This window comes from Oncorhynchus clarkii, chromosome 21 (genome assembly GCF_045791955.1).
Source record: "Oncorhynchus clarkii lewisi isolate Uvic-CL-2024 chromosome 21, UVic_Ocla_1.0, whole genome shotgun sequence".
NCBI lineage: Eukaryota > Metazoa > Chordata > Actinopteri > Salmoniformes > Salmonidae > Oncorhynchus > Oncorhynchus clarkii.
Window position 1 is genome coordinate 9,788,393 of NC_092167.1, and position 19,954 is coordinate 9,808,346.

Genomic DNA, 19,954 nt, shown 5'->3' on the forward strand with positions numbered 1-19,954 from the left:
GGCTGTTAGTAGAGATAATGAGGACGGTCTGCACACAGTCACACAATAATACAGCCACACTGTCACACAATAATACAGTCACAAAATAATAGTCATACAGTCACACAGTCACGAAATACACTGGAAAATGGCGACAAGCCTCAATGAAGGATGGAGGATCATGACTCTCTTCCTCTGGCTGGTTGATGGAGGTTTGTTAACCATGACTTTGACTATCTTCCTCTGGCTGGTGGAGGTTTGTTTACCATGACTATCTTCCTCTGGCTGGTGGAGGTTTGTTTACCATGACTTTGACTATCTTCCTCTGGCTGGTGGAGGTTTGTTTACCATGACTTTGACTATCTTCCTCTGGCTGGTGGAGGTTTGTTTACCATGACTATCTTCCTCTGGCTGGTGGAGGTTTGTTTACCATGACTTTGACTCTCTTCCTCTGGCTGGTGGAGGTTTGTTTACCATGACTTTGACTATCTTCCTCTGGCTGGTGGAGGTTTGTTTACCATGACTATCTTCCTCTGGCTGGTGGAGGTTTGTTTACCATGACTTTGACTCTCTTCCTCTGGCTGGTGGAGGTTTGTTTACCATGACTATCTTCCTCTGGCTGGTGGAGGTTTGTTTACCATGACTATCTTCCTCTGGCTGGTGGAGGTTTGTTTACCATGACTATCTTCCTCTGGCTGGTGGAGGTTTGTTTACCATGACTATCTTCCTCTGGCTGGTGGAGGTTCGTTAACCATGTTTTTTTCTATCAAATCAAATCAAAGTTTATTGGTCCCGTACACAGTTTTGCAGATGTTATCGCAGATGCAGTGAAAGGCTTGTGTTTCTAGCTCCAACCGTGCAGAAATGTCTAGCAATACAGTAATATCTGTTTTTCTGGGGTTTTGTGAACTTTTATGTTGTTCAGGTCATACTGTATACCTGGTGGCTGTGTTTGCAACCAGTCTTACACTGCACTCCGTAGTCAAGATGTTTTTCATCTGTTTAGAAATGTATCTTAAGGTGTGATGATGAAACACAAACAGGCAAACACTCAACAAGAAATACATCCTTTTAATGTACTGTGTGTCTGGATGAAGCATTTTTCTGCTCCTCTAAAACATAATTAAAACATCTCAGAGGTGTAAATCCATGCTACTTTCCCCAAGGACAAATAGAAAAATACTCAAACATTTTCCCTTTCAATAAGAGTCAACAGAAAGTAATAGCTAAACCAACCAGTGAATTGTGTTCTTTTGAGATAGTCTGGCATCACGTTTTAAACTAGGGGCCACCTCATCGAGAGTGACGTGATGACCTGATCTTACTAAGGCCTGGAGTTTCTCACAAAGTCAGGAAAGACTCCTGGCCCTCTCATAGCTCTGTACCAAGCATTAGAGGTTGTTGTACCTACTGTAGCTTTTATATTGCTAAGTAATAAGATATCACAATGAGGTCTTAAGGAGTATATAAACCCGCCAGGTGACCAGGCAGTTATAGGACGCTGTGATCTGAGCAATCTGTCATTTCCAGAACTAGATTTAGCACCCTGGTTTAGTGGCATTGATAGCCATCTCTCTAGCCTATATAAACACCGGTACACCGGTGCACCGGTACACCGGTGTACACCTTCTCACTAAGATAACAGAATATTGTCATGTACGCATTACATTTTGGAACAACAATACTAGGCATAGGACAGGGAAGGGAGGGAGCTACTTCTCCCTGTTCACAAGTTTGTTTAGGCCTATTTGTTTTCATAATCTGTGAGCGGCTGAGGTTGGATGAACAGCGGAAAGCTTATTTAAACCTAAAACAAGGCTTTGAAGGCTATACTTATCTCAAAATATGATCTATGTATAATTTAATTCTTGCTGGTTTAAGAAAATGGGGATTTGCCTCTGAGCCTTCAGGGGGATAGAATTCAATGCATGTTTTATTTATGTATGGCTACTTACCACAGCATGCTAGTGCATGAATTCCCCTCATTTGTTAGGATATTTCCCTCTATCATACCAGTAGAGAGTTGTAATGGTTGGATTACCATATCATCTATTCCGTTCAAAATATTAAAACATGAAAAAAAGATCAAGTGTATATTTTCGTTCTTTGGAGGATGACCGTGGTCCAATATTTTGCATGTAGCTTTAGAAAGCTAATACCCCCCAGTCGATTCTCTTTCTGTCTTTTCATTTATTCATTTTAACGGCTCTTTTCTTGATATGATATGAATAGAGGCTTTAACTATTGTAGCAGTATCAATGAGAGAGGGAGTGGAGCGGGAATGGAGGGGAAGGAGTTTGTGGTGAGCTCCACATACTCGCTGAGCGCCGCCACCACTGTTCACAGATCAAGTGTTTGATAGGACTAATTCTGCCTGGCTCATGGACTGTGTCTGCCACAGTGTTTCTGTCGAGGGCTGAGGAGGACTGAGGTGCACCTGCCTGTTTGGCAGCTGGTGAACGCATGTTCTCCTGTGGTCCCTAAGCCATGTCATCCTCCTCTAACGGAGTGATTGGGGTTGGGCCTCACATGCCTACCCAGCACTCCACACTGTGATCTTCCCGGCTGATCCACAGGAAAGAATCCCACTTCATTGTGACAGATAGGAGTGATGACTCATCGTATTAGGCCTTCTCATTTGGCTTCCAGTGGTATTCAAACTCTTTCAGTTTGGACCCCACTTCATTGTGACAGATAGGAGTGATGACTAGTCATATTAGGCCTTCTCATTTGGCTTCCAGTGGTATTCAAACTCTTTCAGTTTGGACCCCACTTCATTGTGACAGATAGGAGTGATGACTCATCGTATTAGGCCTTCTCATTTGGCTTCCAGTGGTATTCAAACTCTTTTTTGGCCCCCAGTTTGGACCCCCTTCTCATTTGGCTTCCAGTGGTATTCAAACTCTCAGTTTGGACCCCATTTTTTTCCCACCAGAATTTCTGGGGACCCTACTTTTTTTCACAATCATTTCTCGCATCCCCACCCATCCCAAATCTAATGACAACCTTTGAAGTGGTAAATGTAAATTTTTTTACATCAACATATCACCTTCAATTCTTATTGAAATGAAGAGTAACCAATAAATACTGTGAAGTTGACCATGCATTTGGATTTAGTTTTTGCAACAATGCAGATCTACAGACTGGAATCAAATAAATCTCTACCCAAAGAAAACACAAGCTTCAATCATGCCTGTAAACCTGGCAGTAGTGCTGAACCAGTAGTGCTTTGAGGTCGGTTTGGTTTCGGTTAGATTATAAAAAAATGAAAAGGCTTTCGATTTCGGTTTCTATTATTTGTGTTGAATGCTGTAACAACACAGAATAAAACAATTAATACAAGTCCCATGATGGTAGTGACTGCCCATTACTACTTATTAACCATCATTTATTCACATTACTTTACTTTAAGAAAATATTTAAATTGTTGTGTATATTACATTTGTTTTATTTGATTAGTTTCTTAATCCATTCCAAGTCATCATTTCATCTCTATAGAGCTATGCTATAGACAGCCTATGCTGTCTGACAAAAATCACAATTTTGTAGTTCTTCTAAGTAAGTAACGCATGCTTTTATGACTGCTGAATACCAACTATCAATTACTTTGATCATGTATTTTTAGGTAGAGATACCTGGTAAAGCAGCAGCTGATCTCTACATCCCCTCACGATACCGCATTATTGTCTCCTCTGTAGCAGGCGTAAAGAAACATACATAGTTTCAAACTGTACTCTCTTTGGAAACACAGACCGGACAATTACATTATGGTCATTGTAGTTAATTACCATGCTGTATGCACTAAACTATGTAGAATATTGGCCTGCTGGAACCTCAACTCCCTACGACATCGCACAGTTCAGGCTGGATCTGATTAATCTATAGATATACTGTGCAATTTGACTATTGAGCTCACAGAAAAAAACTGAATGAAATAGAACTGATGTGGTTAATCGCTCAGCGCTCAGCACTAACCAGCAGCAAGCAAGCAAGCCAACCTGTTACATGGATGTCTTGTCTAACAAGCAAAGAAATTATGAGCTTCTTGTAACAATACATATTACCCAGAATGCATCACAAACCCTACCAATTACCTAATTGACAATCAACTTCAATAAAGGTATGAAAAAGGTACAAACACAACGAAGCAATATATTCCACCTGATAAATATCCGCACATCAATAACAGTCATCATGCTTTTGATAATAAAGAGGTGTTAATGTCTGGACATACATAATCAGGCAAGACTTTTGTTTATGTGACAGGGGACATTGGACAATAGTCCCGAATACATTCACTCAATAAAATTGTATTTTTCAAATAATCTTTCTCAAAAACGTTTGTATATTTATTGTCCCATACAATAATCTGTACTCTTATTTTACGGTAAGAAAAAATATATCTATGAAAATGTACAATTTTGGAAACCCAACTGGAGGTTCACAACCCCAACTTTGAAATCCACTGTCATAGGGTGACTTGTGTCTGGTTGTGATATGAGAAGATATACATTTGAAATTATCTATGGGTGGTGGGAGGGATAGTGGGAAAAAAATCGTAACTTTATTCCCAAATACAAGTTAAATATCATACCTGGGTATGGTACAGTATGCATGGTGTGTACAGTATCTGAGAACTCAGGTATTATCGATCAACTCTGTAGTAGTAGGGCGGTAGGTAGCATAGTAGATACAGCGCTGCGCCAGTAACCAAAAGGTTGCTGGTTTGAATACCCGAGCCAACAAGGTGTAAAATCTATGTGCCCTTGAGCAAGGCACTTAAGCCTAATTTGGTCCAGGGGCACTGTACTAGTATGGCTGACCCTGTAAAACAACACATTTCCCTGCACCTATTTGGTGTATGTGACAATAAAAACATCTTTATTTTTACAATGGAAATCCAGGTTACAATGAAGATGCACATGTAGCATCTAAAAGTCAAGTGTACTGAATCAATCCATTCATCCATTATGGAAAGTGTTGTCATGCTCTGAGAGACAGAAAGGGATTCGGTATAAATATTTGATGCACAGCACCAGTGAGTGAAAGGAGGAACACTTGATTCCATTGCAATGAGGGAAACCCTGTAGTCTACCCCCCAGCAAACTATTCTGTCTGAACATACTGTACTGAACGCTGCAGGAGGTTGATATCCCTCTTTAACCTGTAGCCCTCCTCAACTACACCTGGACCTGGACTGGAACTCATCTGCACACTGCTTATGAATCATTAAAGGGAAAGACTTCTCCTTTGAGAAGTCACAATGCTGTAGCTTCCAAACTCCTGGTTGCAAACCAGAAGTACGATTGGGGAATTTCTCAGAAAACACTTTAGACTTTGCAGGTTGTCTATTTTTAGAAACGATCAAAGGTGTTGGACCAACAAGATTTTTCTTGGAATAGAGAGAAGAATGGACCATTGGCTGAACAGTTTGACTGACAACAAGAAAACAGTCTGTTTAAAGGGGTTCTCAAATCAAACCAAATGTTATTCTGCCTCTCAGTTAAAGTGGGTATGCCGTATGCTTCCACTGTTGAAGGTTCAAGCCCTGTATTGTAAGGGTTCAGATGAGTTCTCAGAGTAGACTCATTATATATAGATGCACTGAGAGCAGAAGTGAATTCAACCAGTGAACTCTATTAATAAAGGTTAATAATACAATAAAGGAGAGAGTTTGAATGCCATCTTTTTAAATTGATTATCACCTTGCCTACATGGCTAATAGACGTGGGGTGCATCAACTTCTGCAAAGTCTCAAACTGGAGAGGACTAACAATACAGGGCCAAGTGCGCCAGGGCAGCGGTAAGAGCCATGTCAGCTCATGATTAATTAAAATGGACAAATGCAAGTGATTTCCCCGCCAGGCTGTACCTTTTGCAGTAATTTGGGCACAGTGGAGCATTTTGGCATCCAAGACGCTCGGTAATTGTTTAAATCTCACGCTGATTCCCCTTCTGTGGGTTTTAGGGTATCTCCAAAATAAACAGGGGGAAAGTGAAAGAAGGAATGAATGAGAAACGGGGATGGTGCGCTAATTCCACCACCCAGAGTTCCCGAGCACAGCAGCACCCGCGATTAGAATGGTGCTTCTCTTTATTTGGCCGCTGGGAGGCCGGAGAGCACCTGGAGGGGAAACAATTAGTCTATTCATAAAGAACATGCAAAAAAGGCTTATTTCTATTCCCAAATCGTCTGTATCATTGTCTGACAGCCGATAATTTCCCCATGTCATCATACACGTCTGTAGACACGAGCACAGCGCAGCACACAGCAGGCCATTGTAGCAGATAACAACCATTTATTCCACAAATAGCCTGAGCTTGCCTTCACCTGTAACTGTAAACCATACATGTAAGTAGGGGCATGCTGTGGTTCTTTGTCAAGTCTGCCCCTTCGTCTGAAGAAGTGAGAGGGTGGTGAAGGGGAGGCCTTCAATGGAATGTCTCCCACATAGTTACATAGGCTGCTGTACTTGTTATTCCTCAGTGCCTGTTCTCCCTCTCTCCTAGCATGTCAGGACAGCAGCAGTGGACGCTTCTGGCCGTCATGGCCCTCCTGGTCCTCACAGTGACAGCAGGCGAGGGGGGGATAGCTGAGAAACAAGGTGAGAAACACCGGCAGATTGGTAGCAGTCAGACAGTTGATATGTGGATGGAGGGGGATCTCCTATTACAGTACCTGCTACAAGGTATGAATGGTAATTTGATGTAAAGCTCAAATCAGGTCAGATTTGTGCATAAATACACTTTAAGCAGGGGGCTCACTGCAGACTCACAATGACAGACGCACATCTCGGTGCTTTATACATTTGAATACTTTGACCTTTCACAGTGGTAGTGTAGCTCTAGCCTGGCCTAATTACAGCCCACATAATTATGTTCCAGACATAACTGCAGTATAAGGTTGGTGTGTGTGTGCGACCCTGCAGGGAAGAAGGATCGTAAGTCGGACTGTGGGGAGTGGCAGTGGAGTGTGTGCGTGGCCAACGAGGGTGACTGCGGCCTGGGCACCAGAGAGGGCACACGCACTGGCACCGACTGCAAGCAGACCATGAAGACCCAGCGCTGCAAGATCCCCTGTAACTGGAAGAAGCAGTTTGGAGGTGTGTGAGTGTGGTCATGGGGAGCGGACTCACATTTACAATTCAGCACGAACATGACTGGTCTAGGGATTTATGTCTTTTTGTTTTGGTAATATTTTTTGTTGTGTATCCATGTCCATTAAAGGGAAAACATGCTGCTACTCAATGGAGTAGGATATTCAGTTGGGTTTCCAATTCAGTCTTCATGAATGGACATTCCCAGAGAATGATTGCCTGGTTCAGGAAATTACAGCCTGGGTATATACAGCAGAGATGTGAGTCATGTCCAAACAGAGCATGGGCTGCCTGCCACTTTCCCTACTAGCTTCCTCCTGATTCAGCTCACACCCAGGCTTGAACCCAAAATCTCTGCTTTGCTAGCACACGTGACTGCCCACCTGAATCATCTTACCAGTCAGCGCCACATGAAAAGCTAGCAAGTGGGGACATTTCAGGCTGAGGAGTAAGGTTCACACATGCCCATATGCTACACGTGTTCACTGCCAAATTATAGGTACAGAGGCACACGCTTTTAGAGCACTCTGTTTTGAAGATCCTTGTAGAATTCCCAGAACAATGGTCCTGTCCTGTCAACCCCCCCCCCCCCCCCCCCCCGCTCCGCTCCCCTCAGCCGAGTGCCCTGGGATTTCAGAGCCAGGTGACAGCGGCCCAAGCTTTTCTCTGAGAGAAATAGGGAAACGAGTGTCACAGCCAAGAGGGAGCTACGCCAGAGTCCAACAAAAGGACGTGAGAGAGGGATGGAGGGATGACAAACACAAACACGCACACACACACGAATGCGGACACACATTCTTACACACAAGAACGGGGCATGGCTAACCTTTCCTGGAACAGCCCTGCATCCTTGGGGGAGGAGTTTAAAGAGGACTCTGAATAAATTGTAAAATAAGATCCTTAATGAAATCCAGTCTGTAGACTGCTTAAATGTTTTCCTTCCATAAAGAGAATTAAAGATCAAGTGAAAGAGTGGAGGCCCCCTTTGAAAGGCAGAGAACATCAGACAGTCTATGTATGGGAAAGACAGATGGAATCTTCAGAGTGGAGAAACTGGGCAAAATGGAGCATAAAGGAGACAATCCGGTCTTGGCAGGGAAAGCCATACATTGGCTAATAACACGGTGCACCAGTTGGTGGTTGATAAAGAAAGTCCTGGGGCTGAGAATAGTTGGAATGTAATTACCGGTTCTGGTGTTTTTGAGTAGAAGATCAGATTATTTAACGGATAAAACTAAAATAAATCAGACATTTTATGAAAAAATCCCTTTTCCAGTAAAAGAAAGGATGTTCCACAACAGCAGCTCTCTGAGCTTGAGGGTCCAGGTCTTAATTGCTGATTCTAGGCAGAAAAATGTAATTACATTTCATGTTTTACTTGATCAGTTGTATTCAACCTATGGGATGTCTTCTGGGTGCTCCAATCACCATAATACAAGCAGCCTGGACTTACGGGTAGACGTAACATAGTAAATACCAATCTGGGACAGTCAAATTAGTATGATATGGTATGTATTCATTTGTGGAAGTTCATCATCCATTTTGTATTATATGTTACAAATTAAAAATCTTATGATATGTTACAAATGAAATTCACATAATATATTACAAATCTGCAATACATCTGATATGTTATAAATTCCAATTTGTTGTGAATGTTAGCTAGGTGGCTAAATGGCTAACGCTAACATTAGCTAGGTGGCTAACATTAGCGAGGCTAGGGTTTAGGGTTAAGGATATGGTTAGTAGTTAGGTGAAAGGGTTAAGGTCAGGGTTAGGGGAAGGATTTTCTAACTTGAAGTACAGTGGGGAGAACAAGTATTTGATACATTGCCGATTTTGCAGGGTTTCCTATTTACAAAGCATGTAGAGGTCTATAATTTTATTTTATCATAGGTACACTTCAACTGTGAGAGACGGAATCTAAAACAAAAATCCAGAAAATCACATTGTATGATTTTTATATAATTAATTTGCATTTTATTACATGACGTAAGTATTTGATACATCAGAAAAGCAGAACTTAATATTTGGTACAGAAACCTTTGTTTGCAATTACAGGGATCATACGTTTCCTGTAGTTCTTCACCAGGTTTGCACACACTGCAGCAGGGATTTTGGCCCACTCCTCCATACAGACCAGACCAGTAAACAGCGTTGTACGTGATCTTCAGTTCCTTGGCAGTTTCTCGCATGGGATAGCATTCATTTCTCAGAACAAGAATAGACTGATGAGTTTCAGAAGAAATGTCTTTGTTTCTGGCCATTTTGAGCCTGTAATTGAACCCACAAATGCTGATGCACCAGACACTCAACTAGTCTAAAGAAGGACAGTTGTATTGCTTCTTTAATCAGAACAACCGTTTTCAGCTGTGCTAACATAATTGCAAAAGGGTTTTCTAGTGATCAATTAGCCTTTTAAAATGATAAACTTGGATTATTTAACACAATGTGCCATTGGAACACAAGAGTGATGGTTGCTGATAATGGGCATCTGTACGCAAATGTAGATATTCCATAAATAATATGCTGTTTCCAGCTGCAATAGTCCTTTACAACATTAACAATGTCTACGCTGTATTTCTGATCAAATTGATGTTATTTTAATGGACAAAAAATGTGCTTTTCTTTCAAAAACAAGGACATTTCTAATTGACCCCAAACTTTTGAATGGCAGTGTTTATACAGTAGGTATGTCTATGGCTGTAACAATCCTGTAAAATGTGTGTTTTGTATTGAACATGTATCTCTGTTGTAACCATATCTCTGTAGGTGAATGCAAGTTTGACTTCCAGGCCTGGGGAGAGTGTGACTTGGTGACAGGGAAGAAGAACCGGACTGGGGTGCTGAAACGCGCTCTCATGGATGCCACCTGTCCTAACACAGTGAGCGCCACCAAGCCCTGCGGCAAGATCCCCAAGACCAAGCTGCAAGGTAGGCTGAGGGGGAGTGTCGGAGAGCTTATCAGCAAAGCCATAGATTTACATATATAGTACCTATATGTCTTTACCAGTAGTGTATATCCTGAGGGGTTTGAATGGTAAGATAAACCACTGCAAAGGGAACACATGTTTAGTGAATGTTTAACTTACAATACCAGGAAACAGTCAATATATTACTAGTCTAAAAATGTATACAGTACCAGTCAAAAGTTTGGACACACCTACTCATTCAAGGGGTTTTCTTTATTTTTTTTATATTTTCTATATTGTACAATAATAGTTAAGACATCAGCACTATGAAATAACACATATGGAATCATGTAGTAACCATAAAAAGTGTTAAACAAATGAAAATATATGATATATTTTAGATTCTTCAAAGTAGCCAGCCTTGATGACAGCTTTGCACACTCTTGGCATTCTCTCAACCACCTTTACTTGGAATGCTTTTCCAACAGTCTTGAAGCAGTTCCCACATATGCTGAGCACTTGTTGGCTTCTTTTCCACTCTGCGGTCCAACTCATCCCAAACCATCTCAATTGGGTTGAGGTCGGGTGATTGTGGAGGCCAGGTCATCTGATGCAGCACTCCATCACTCTCCTTCTTGGTCAAATAGCCCTTACACAGCCTGGAGGTGTTATTTTACAATGATGGCCTACCGCGGACAAACCCTCCCCTAACCTGGATAACTCTGAGCTCCGCCCTATGGGACTCCCGATCACGGCCGGATGTGATACAGCCCGGGATCAAACCAGTGTATGTAGTGACGCCTCTTGCACTGAGATGCAGTGCCTTAGACTCTGTGCCACTCGGGAGCCCCTATCCCCTGCAGCCGAGGTAACTCTGGGTCTTCCTTTCCTGTTGCGGCCCTCATGAGAGCCAGTTTTATCATAGCGCTTGATGGTTTTTATGTCTGCACTTGAAGAAACTTTCAAAGTTCTTGAAATGTTCCTTATTGACTGACCTTCATGTCTTAAAGTAATGATGGACTGTCGTTTCTCTTTGATTATTTGAGCTGTTCTTGCCATAATATGGACTTGGTCTTTTACCAAATAGTGCTATCTTCTGTATACCACTCCTACCTTGTCACAACCCAACAGATTGGCTCGAATGCATTAAGAAGGAAAGAAATTCAGCAAATTCACTTTTTACAAGGCACACCTGTTAATTGAAATGCATTCCAGGTGACTACTGGTTGAGAGAATGCAAAGCTGTCATCAAGGCAAAGGGTGGCTACTTTGAAGAATCTCAAATATAAAATATATTTTGATTTGTTTAACACTTTTTTGGTTACTACATGATTCCATATGTGTTATTTCATCGTTTTGATGTCTTCGCTATTATTCTACAATGTCGAAAATATTCAAAATAAAGAAAAACCCTTGAATGAGTAGGCGTGTCCAAACTTTTGACTGGTACTGTACCTGGTTGGTTGAGGACAAAACACAAAGTTAAAGGATCCATTTTAAACACAACAGTCAATACATTGGAGAGTGAATCTCCATAAATGTGCGGAAGCGTTGGAAGTTGATATTACGTTTGGTTAATTAAACCATCAGAAAAGGACAATTTTCACCTGCTCCCTTTATGCTTCATATTTAAAGCACGTTGCCACTTTCAGTCCACATTTTTCATCCTTTAACCTTGCTAACGTATATTTATTAGCATATTATTTGGCAGTACTTTCACAGCTCACACCGATGACATCCTGCTGAAGACTCCACATTTTTTTATATTTTCTATATTGTACAATAATAGTTAAGACATCAGCACTATGAAATAACACATATGGAATCATGTAGTAACCATAAAAAGTGTTAAACAAATGAAAATATATGATATATTTTAGATTCTTCAAAGTAGCCAGCCTTGATGACAGCTTTGCACACTCTTGGCATTCTCTCAACCAAGTTTACTTGGAATGCTTTTCCAACAGTCTTGAAGCAGTTCCCACATATGCTGAGCACTTGTTGGCTTCTTTTTCACTCTGCGGTCCAACTCATCCCAAACCATCTCAATTGGGTTGAGGTCGGGTGATTGTGGAGGCCAGGTCATCTGATGCAGCACTCCATCACTCTCCTTCTTGGTCAAATAGCCCTTACACAGCCTGGAGGTGTTATTTTACAATGATGGCCTACCGCGGACAAACCCTCCCCTAACCTGGATAACTCTGAGCTCCGCCCTATGGGACTCCCGATCACGGCCGGATGTGATACAGCCCGGGATCAAACCAGTGTATGTAGTGACGCCTCTTGCACTGAGATGCAGTGCCTTAGACTCTGTGCCACTCGGGAGCCCCTATCCCCTGCAGCCGAGGTAACTCTGGGTCTTCCTTTCCTGTTGCGGCCCTCATGAGAGCCAGTTTTATCATAGCGCTTGATGGTTTTTATGTCTGCACTTGAAGAAACTTTCAAAGTTCTTGAAATGTTCCTTATTGACTGACCTTCATGTCTTAAAGTAATGATGGACTGTCGTTTCTCTTTGCTTATTTGAGCTGTTCTTGCCATAATATGGACTTGGTCTTTTACCAAATAGTGCTATCTTCTGTATACCACCCCTACCTTGTCACAACCCAACAGATTGGCTCAAATGCATTAAGAAGGAAAGAAATTCAGCAAATTCACTTTTTACAAGGCACACCTGTTAATTGAAATGCATTCCAGGTGACTACTGGTTGAGAGAATGCAAAGCTGTCATCAAGGCAAAGGGTGGCTACTTTGAAGAATCTCAAATATAAAATATATTTTGATTTGTTTAACACTTTTTTGGTTACTACATGATTCCATATGTGTTATTTCATCGTTTTGATGTCTTCGCTATTATTCTACAATGTCGAAAATATTCAAAATAAAGAAAAACCCTTGAATGAGTAGGCGTGTCCAAACTTTTGACTGGTACTGTACCTGGTTGGTTGAGGACAAAACACAAAGTTAAAGGATCCATTTTAAACACAACAGTCAATACATTGGAGAGTGAATCTCCATAAATGTGCGGAAGCGTTGGAAGTTGATATTACGTTTGGTTAATTAAACCATCAGAAAAGGACAATTTTCACCTGCTCCCTTTATGCTTCATATTTAAAGCACGTTGCCACTTTCAGTCCACATTTTTCATCCTTTAACCTTGCTAACGTATATTTATTAGCATATTATTTGGCAGTACTTTCACAGCTCACACCGATGACATCCTGCTGAAGACTCCACATCCTCTAAATGATTCATTCTGCGATAGTACTAGACTTGTCAGAGATTCATGTTTTATCCAGCTCCACTATGGTGGAATTAGCCCCTTCACTGAGGCTAAAAAGTTCAGTGGGAGTGAGTCTTCAACTCGGGTGAACTAAGGTAAATACAAGTATGAAAATGTAATGCAGCATTCTCTCAGTAACTGCCAGTAGACATCTAGACTCACCCATTTAAAGAAGACAATATGAGACGTCAAGAAACATCGATTTTTCTCTTTCAATTACGTAAAGCAGTGAGACTGAGATGGTCACCGAACATGACATAGAGGATTGCAGATGGTGGTTTTAGTTGGCAATTCGCCCAACAGACATTATAGATTTCTAATGTATTTCGTTTTGGTTAATTTCACCTGTCTGATACAATGAACTAGATGAGTATCTTAATAGAATGAAAGTGCATATTCAATATTTAGGTCAGTCACAGTTAGCCCTGTTTGTCTAACGACTTCATTCAATGCGCTGATGAACATTGGCATTCATCATTCATCAAACCGTGTTTAAGATAACATATTTTTTGCCATTCAGTTTGTTACAGTGAGGGAAAAAGTATTTGATCCCCTGCTGATTTTGTATGTTTGCCCACTGACAAAAAAATTATCAGTCTATAATTTTAATGGTAGGTTTATTTGAACAGTGAGAGACAGAATAACAACCAAACAATTCAGAAAAACGCATGTCAAAAATGTTATAAATTGATTTGCATTTTAATGAGGGAAATAAGTATTTGACCCCTCTGCAAAACATGACTTAGTACTTGGTGGCAAAACCCTTGTTGGCAATCACAGAGGTCAGACGTTTCTTGTAGTTGGCCACCAGGTTTGCACACATCTCAGAAGGGATTTTGTCCCACTCCTCTTTGCAGATCTTCTCCGAGTCATTAAGGTTTCGAGGCTGATGTTTAGCAACTCAAACCTTCAGCTCCCTCCACAGATTTTCTATGGGATTAAGGTCTGGAGGCTGGCTAGGCCACTACAGGACCTTAATGTGCTTCTTCTTGAGCCACTCCTTTGTTGCCTTGGCCGTGTGTTTTGGGTCATTGTCATGCTGGAATACCCATCCACGACCCATTTTCAATGCCCTGGCTGAGGGAAGGAGGTTCTCACCCAAGATTTAACGGTAGATGGCCCTGTCCATCGTCCCTTTGATGCGGTGAAGTTGTCCTGTCCCCTTAGCAGAAAATCACCCACAAAGCATAATGTTTCCACCTCTAAGTTTAACGGTGGGGATGATGTTCTTGGGGTCATAGGCAGCATCCTCCTCCTCCAAACACGGCGAGTTGAGTTGATGCCAAAGAGCTCCATTTTGGTCTCATCTGACCACAACACTTTCACCCAGTTGTCCTCTGAATCATTCAGATGTTCATTGGCAAACTTCAGATGGGCATGTATATGTGCTTTCTTGAGCAGGGGGACCTTGCCGGCGCTGCAGTAGTGTGTTACCAACTATTTTCTTGGTGACTATGATCCCGGCTGCCTTGACATCATTGACAAGATCCTCCCTTGTAGTTCTGGGCTGATTCCTCACCGTTCTCATGATCATTGCAACTCCAGGAGGTGAGATCTTGCATGGAGCCCCAGGCCGAGGGAGATTGACAGTTCTTTTGTGTTTCTTCCATTTGCGAATAACCAAGTGTTGTCACCTACTCACCAAGCTGCTTGGCAATGATCTTGTAGCCCATTCCAGCCTTGTGTAGGTCTACAATCTTGTCCCTGACATTCTTGGAGAGCTCTTTGGTCTTGGCCATAGTGGAGAGTTTGGAATCTGATTGATTGATTGCTTCTGTGGACAGGTGTCTTTTATACAGGTAACAAACTGAGATTAGGAGCACTCACTTTAAGAGTGTGCTCCTAATCTCAGCTCGTTACCTGGATAAAAGACACCTGGGAGCCAAAAATCTTTCTGATTGAGAGGGGGTCAAATACTTAATTCCCTCATTAAAAAGCAAATAAATGTATACAATTTTTGACATGCGTTTTTCTGGATGTTTTTGATGTTATTCTGTCTCTCACTGTTCAAATAAAACGACCATTAAAATTATAGACTGATCATTTCTTTGTCAGTGGGCAAACGTACAAAATCAGCGGGGATCAAATACTTTTTTCCCTCACTGTATTAGATGTATACCTCATGTCCAAACTTTACAAAATGTTCCGAAAGTAAATCAGATGAATGCTTTAGTTCAATGCTCCATCATTAATACAATGACAGAATATTACCAACATATAGAGGCCAACACACAGATTTCCATATATTTTCCCCACATAAAGGCTTTATTAACAACTCCCACTTGTCCGTTATTTAGCTGATGACTCCCACTGTTAAAACCAATCAATTGAGAGCAGAAGTTGTTAAAAATAGAATGAATGCTGCATGATGTTGCCAGTAAAGGACTCATGGGGCTAGTGTGTACATTATGTCCAATCTGACTGCGTTTTGAGAAGTAGGCTACTGTGGTGATATGTTGAGAGTGTGAAACTGGAATCAGCGTAGATTTGGCAGCAGCCCTGACAGTAATCTGCTGTATGAGAGGGTGTGCCAGAACAGAACAGACTCTCCAGGAGCGACTGGACCAGAGCCTCATTGTGTTTCAGGCAGGCAGCTAACGGTTAAGACAGTTTTCCTGGTCGAGGACAGATAAAAACACGCAATCCTGTCAATCTGATTGGGATTTTGGGTTCAATTCAAGTTTCCATCGCCTCCTAATAACCTGGGAAATCAAAAGGGTAAAAAGCTGGTAAGACAAATCTCACTGTGACGGAAAAAAACATGTCAGATTGACAGTGGAGTGGAACCCCTGGCCTGGGTAATGGTTCTCGAAAAAACTACAATATCGTTCACATAAGCCGAGCAAAGCCTATTTAGGATGTCACGTGTAAGGAATCTGATCCAAATTTAAATCATATTTGTGTTGGTGTATTTCTTCGGTGGACATGTATTTCAGTGACAGAAATAGCAAGGTGACACACAGAAATAACATTACTTCTGCAGTGATTAACATTTCATGGGAATTTCTATACAGTGTGTGTGTGTGCGTGCGCGCAAGCACATGTACAGGACTGCATAGCACTGTACCTGTATGAATGATCATATACTCCCAAATGAATCCTGTGTGATGGAGGCCAGTCCTGTTTTAAGTCGGGCCTACTGCCCTGGGGAGGGTGAGAACCACAGTGTGAAAGGAGGAGGGAGGGATGACAGTGGAGAAGAAGAATGGAGAGAGTTGAAAAGAAAGACCTGCTATCTGAGAGTATGATTTCCCATGTCTGCCATTTGACAGATAAGCCCTGGTAAGCTAAGGGGTTACTGGGAAACAGAGAGGCTGACGATGTTTGTGTGTGTGTGTGCGTGTGTGTGTATGCGCTTGCCTCTGTGTGTGTGTGTGTGTGTGTTGGAAGGGGATTCCAGGCCAGGCAGAGTTACAGAGGAGGGATCAGAGGACTTGTAATGAACCCCGGCTACAGAGCGAGGGACTATCCTACTTCCGGCTGGGGCCACCATATCCGCCCAGTCATATTTACAATTCTAAACAGCCACCTTGTCTGCTGCTGCCAGGAGCGATGGAGAAAACATCTGTCAGGCCCATAGTCTTGAGGAGACAATGCTGCGAGGCAGCGAGGGAGCGATCTGAGATTCAGTGTCATCTTCTCCCTTGTCTAACCTCAGGTAGAGATGGGCCCCACGGAATGAAATGGAAAGGCCGGAAAACAGAGAGTGACCGAAATGAAGCAGAAATGAAACGTTATGAATACCTGTCGAATTCTCCTATTCTCCTCCCTCCTTACCCAGAACAATGAGCAGGGGATCCACAGTGGGGAGCGGAGAATGTCAGAGATGATTTGCGGGGAAACAAAAGGCTTTATAGAGATGAAAACCCTGTGGCTGCCGTCGAGGAGTTCTTTTGGGGCCGGCGATGGTTTATCATTCCCCTGAGGAGGGCTGTGTCGTTGTGTCTCTGTGTACGAGACAGCCCATTCAGACACTGAATTCAGTTTTATTGCACTCAGCCTGTTTCATGGCATCCCGGTTCAAAACATAATCTCTCAGAGCCGCTCTGATTATTATGAGCCTGTGTCAAAAGTGCGGTGGCAGAAATGAGAGCGGAGAGAGTACACAGTAATGTGCCTATGCAGCAGAAAGCACTCCGGCATGGTGAGAGCTCCAATCTCACAGAAGGGGCTCGCAGAGGGAATGTGATTCTCTCTGTCTCCCTAGGGAGCCAAATGTGCTGACAAAGGCACAGGCAAAAACACAGTTAAACAAATTAAAACTGGCCAAACAAATGGAGCGAGGAGCAATTTTCTGTGTTTTTGTATGAACACCCACATCCCAATCTCCAAACTCACAGAACTCTCTCGGCTTGTCCACAATATGCACTGCAGAGGAGGGGCCGTGACAATTGCAATACATGTGCTTATAAGAAATGTATAGATCAGATAGCAGGTCCCTGGGGCATTGATGTCAGCATTATATTTTAGGAGGATTCTAGTGACAAACATTATGCATTTTGGTAGCACAGGCAACATCTGGTAGGCTATCACCAATCAGTTAGACACTTGCGATTCATGAGTCATCTCTAGGTCTGTACATTGGCCTGATGCATATCGACCCTTACAACGGGTTCATTTATACCCACTTATTAATGATTTGGCAATTCTATACAAGCAAGGAATCATTACTTCTGTATTTACCGATGGATTGCATTGTTTGTTTATCAGGGATTAAAGATTAGCATCGGGATGATTTGCAATAGTTTATATGCTGATTATCATCACATTCTTCACATTAATGCTCCAATGCTGATCGGATGTTTCACATAGATTATTAAAGGGCATGTGAAGGATAAGCAAATGATTCCTCAATATTTTCATGACTTTGTTAATGTTTAATGCTGATGGCTTATTGTACTGTATATGACTTGGCATGGTACAGTATATGACTTGGCTTGGTACAGTATATGACTTGGCTTGGTACTGTATATGACTTGGCTTGGTACTGTATATGACTTGGCTTGGTGCAGTACATGACTTGGCTTCGTACAGTACATGACTTGGCTTGGTACAGTACATGACTTGGCATGGTACAGTTTATGACTTGGCTTGGTACAGTACATGACTTGGCACAGTATATGACTTGGCTTGGTACAGTATATGACTTGGCTTGGTACAGTATATGACTTGGCTTGGTACAGTTTATGACTTGGCTTGGTACTGTATATGACTTGGTTTGGTACTGTATATGACTTGGCATGGTACTGTATATGACTTGGCTTGGTACAGTACATGACTTGGCTTGGTACTGTATATGACTTGGCTTGGTACAGTACATGACTTGGCTTGGTACAGTACATGACTTGGCTTGGTACTGTATATGACTTGGCTTGGTACAGTATATGACTTGGCTTGGTACAGTACATGACTTGGCTTGGTACAGTATATGACTTGGCTTGGTACTGTATATGACTTGGCTTGGTACTGTATATGACTTGGCTTGGTACAGTACATGACTTGGCTTGGTACAGTACATGACTTGGCTTGGTACTGTATATGACTTGGCTTGGTACTGTATATGACTTGGTTTGGTACTGTATATGACTTGGCTTGGTACAGTATATGACTTGGCTTGGTACAGTATATGACTTGGCTTGGTACTGTATATGACTTGGCTTGGTACAGTATATGACTTGGCTTGGTACAGTACATGACTTGGCTTGGTACAGTACATGACTTGGCTTGGTACAGTATATGACTTGGCTTGGTACAGTATATGACTTGGCTTGGTACAGTACATGACTTGGCTTGGTACAGTATATGACTTGGCTTGGTACAGTACATGACTTGGCTTGGTACAGTATATGACTTGGCTTGGTACTGTACATGACTTGGCTTGGTACAGTATATGACTTGGCTTGGTACAGTACATGACTTGGCTTGGTACAGTATATGACTTGGCTTGGTACAGTACATGACTTGGCTTGGTACAGTACATGACTTGGCTTGGTACAGTACATGACTTGGCTTGGTACAGTACATGACTTGGCTTGGTACAGTACATGACTTGGCTTGGTACAGTACATGACTTGGCTTGGTACAGTACATGACTTGGCACAGTATATGACTTGGCTTGGTACAGTACATGACTTGGCTTGGTACTGCATATGACTTGGCTTGGTACAGTACATGACTTGGCTTGGTACAGTATATGACTTGGCTTGGTACAGTACATGACTTGGCTTGGTACAGTACATGACTTGGCTTGGTACTGCATATGACTTGGCTTGGTACAGTATATGACTTGGCTTGGTACAGTACATGACTTGGCTTGGTACTGCATATGACTTGGCTTGGTACAGTATATGACTTGGCTTGGTACAGTATATGACTTGGCTTGGTACAGTATATGACTTGGCTTGGTACAGTATATGACTTGGCTTGGTACAGTACATGACTTGGCTTGGTACAGTACATGACTTGGCTTGGTACAGTACATGACTTGGCTTGGTACAGTACATGACTTGGCTTGGTACAGTACATGACTTGGCTTGGTACAGTACATGACTTGGCTTGGTACTGCATATGACTTGGCTTGGTACAGTATATGACTTGGCTTGGTACAGTACATGACTTGGCTTGGTACTGCATATGACTTGGCTTGGTACAGTATATGACTTGGCTTGGTACAGTATATGACTTGG

The 19,954-nt window shown here is 42.1% G+C and overlaps 1 protein-coding gene across 1 annotated transcript in view; it reads left to right on the forward strand.

The window, feature by feature from the left end:
- LOC139378505 (pleiotrophin-A-like) overlaps positions 1-19,954 on the forward strand; it is a 45,826-nt gene that overhangs the window by 23,790 nt on the left and 2,082 nt on the right. The window contains exons 2-4 of the mRNA XM_071120729.1: positions 6,490-6,584; positions 6,909-7,082; positions 9,849-10,010. Of these exons, the coding sequence (XP_070976830.1) occupies positions 6,491-6,584; positions 6,909-7,082; positions 9,849-10,010 (430 nt within the window). The 5' untranslated portion in view covers position 6,490. The remainder of the gene's footprint in view (positions 1-6,489; positions 6,585-6,908; positions 7,083-9,848; positions 10,011-19,954) is intronic.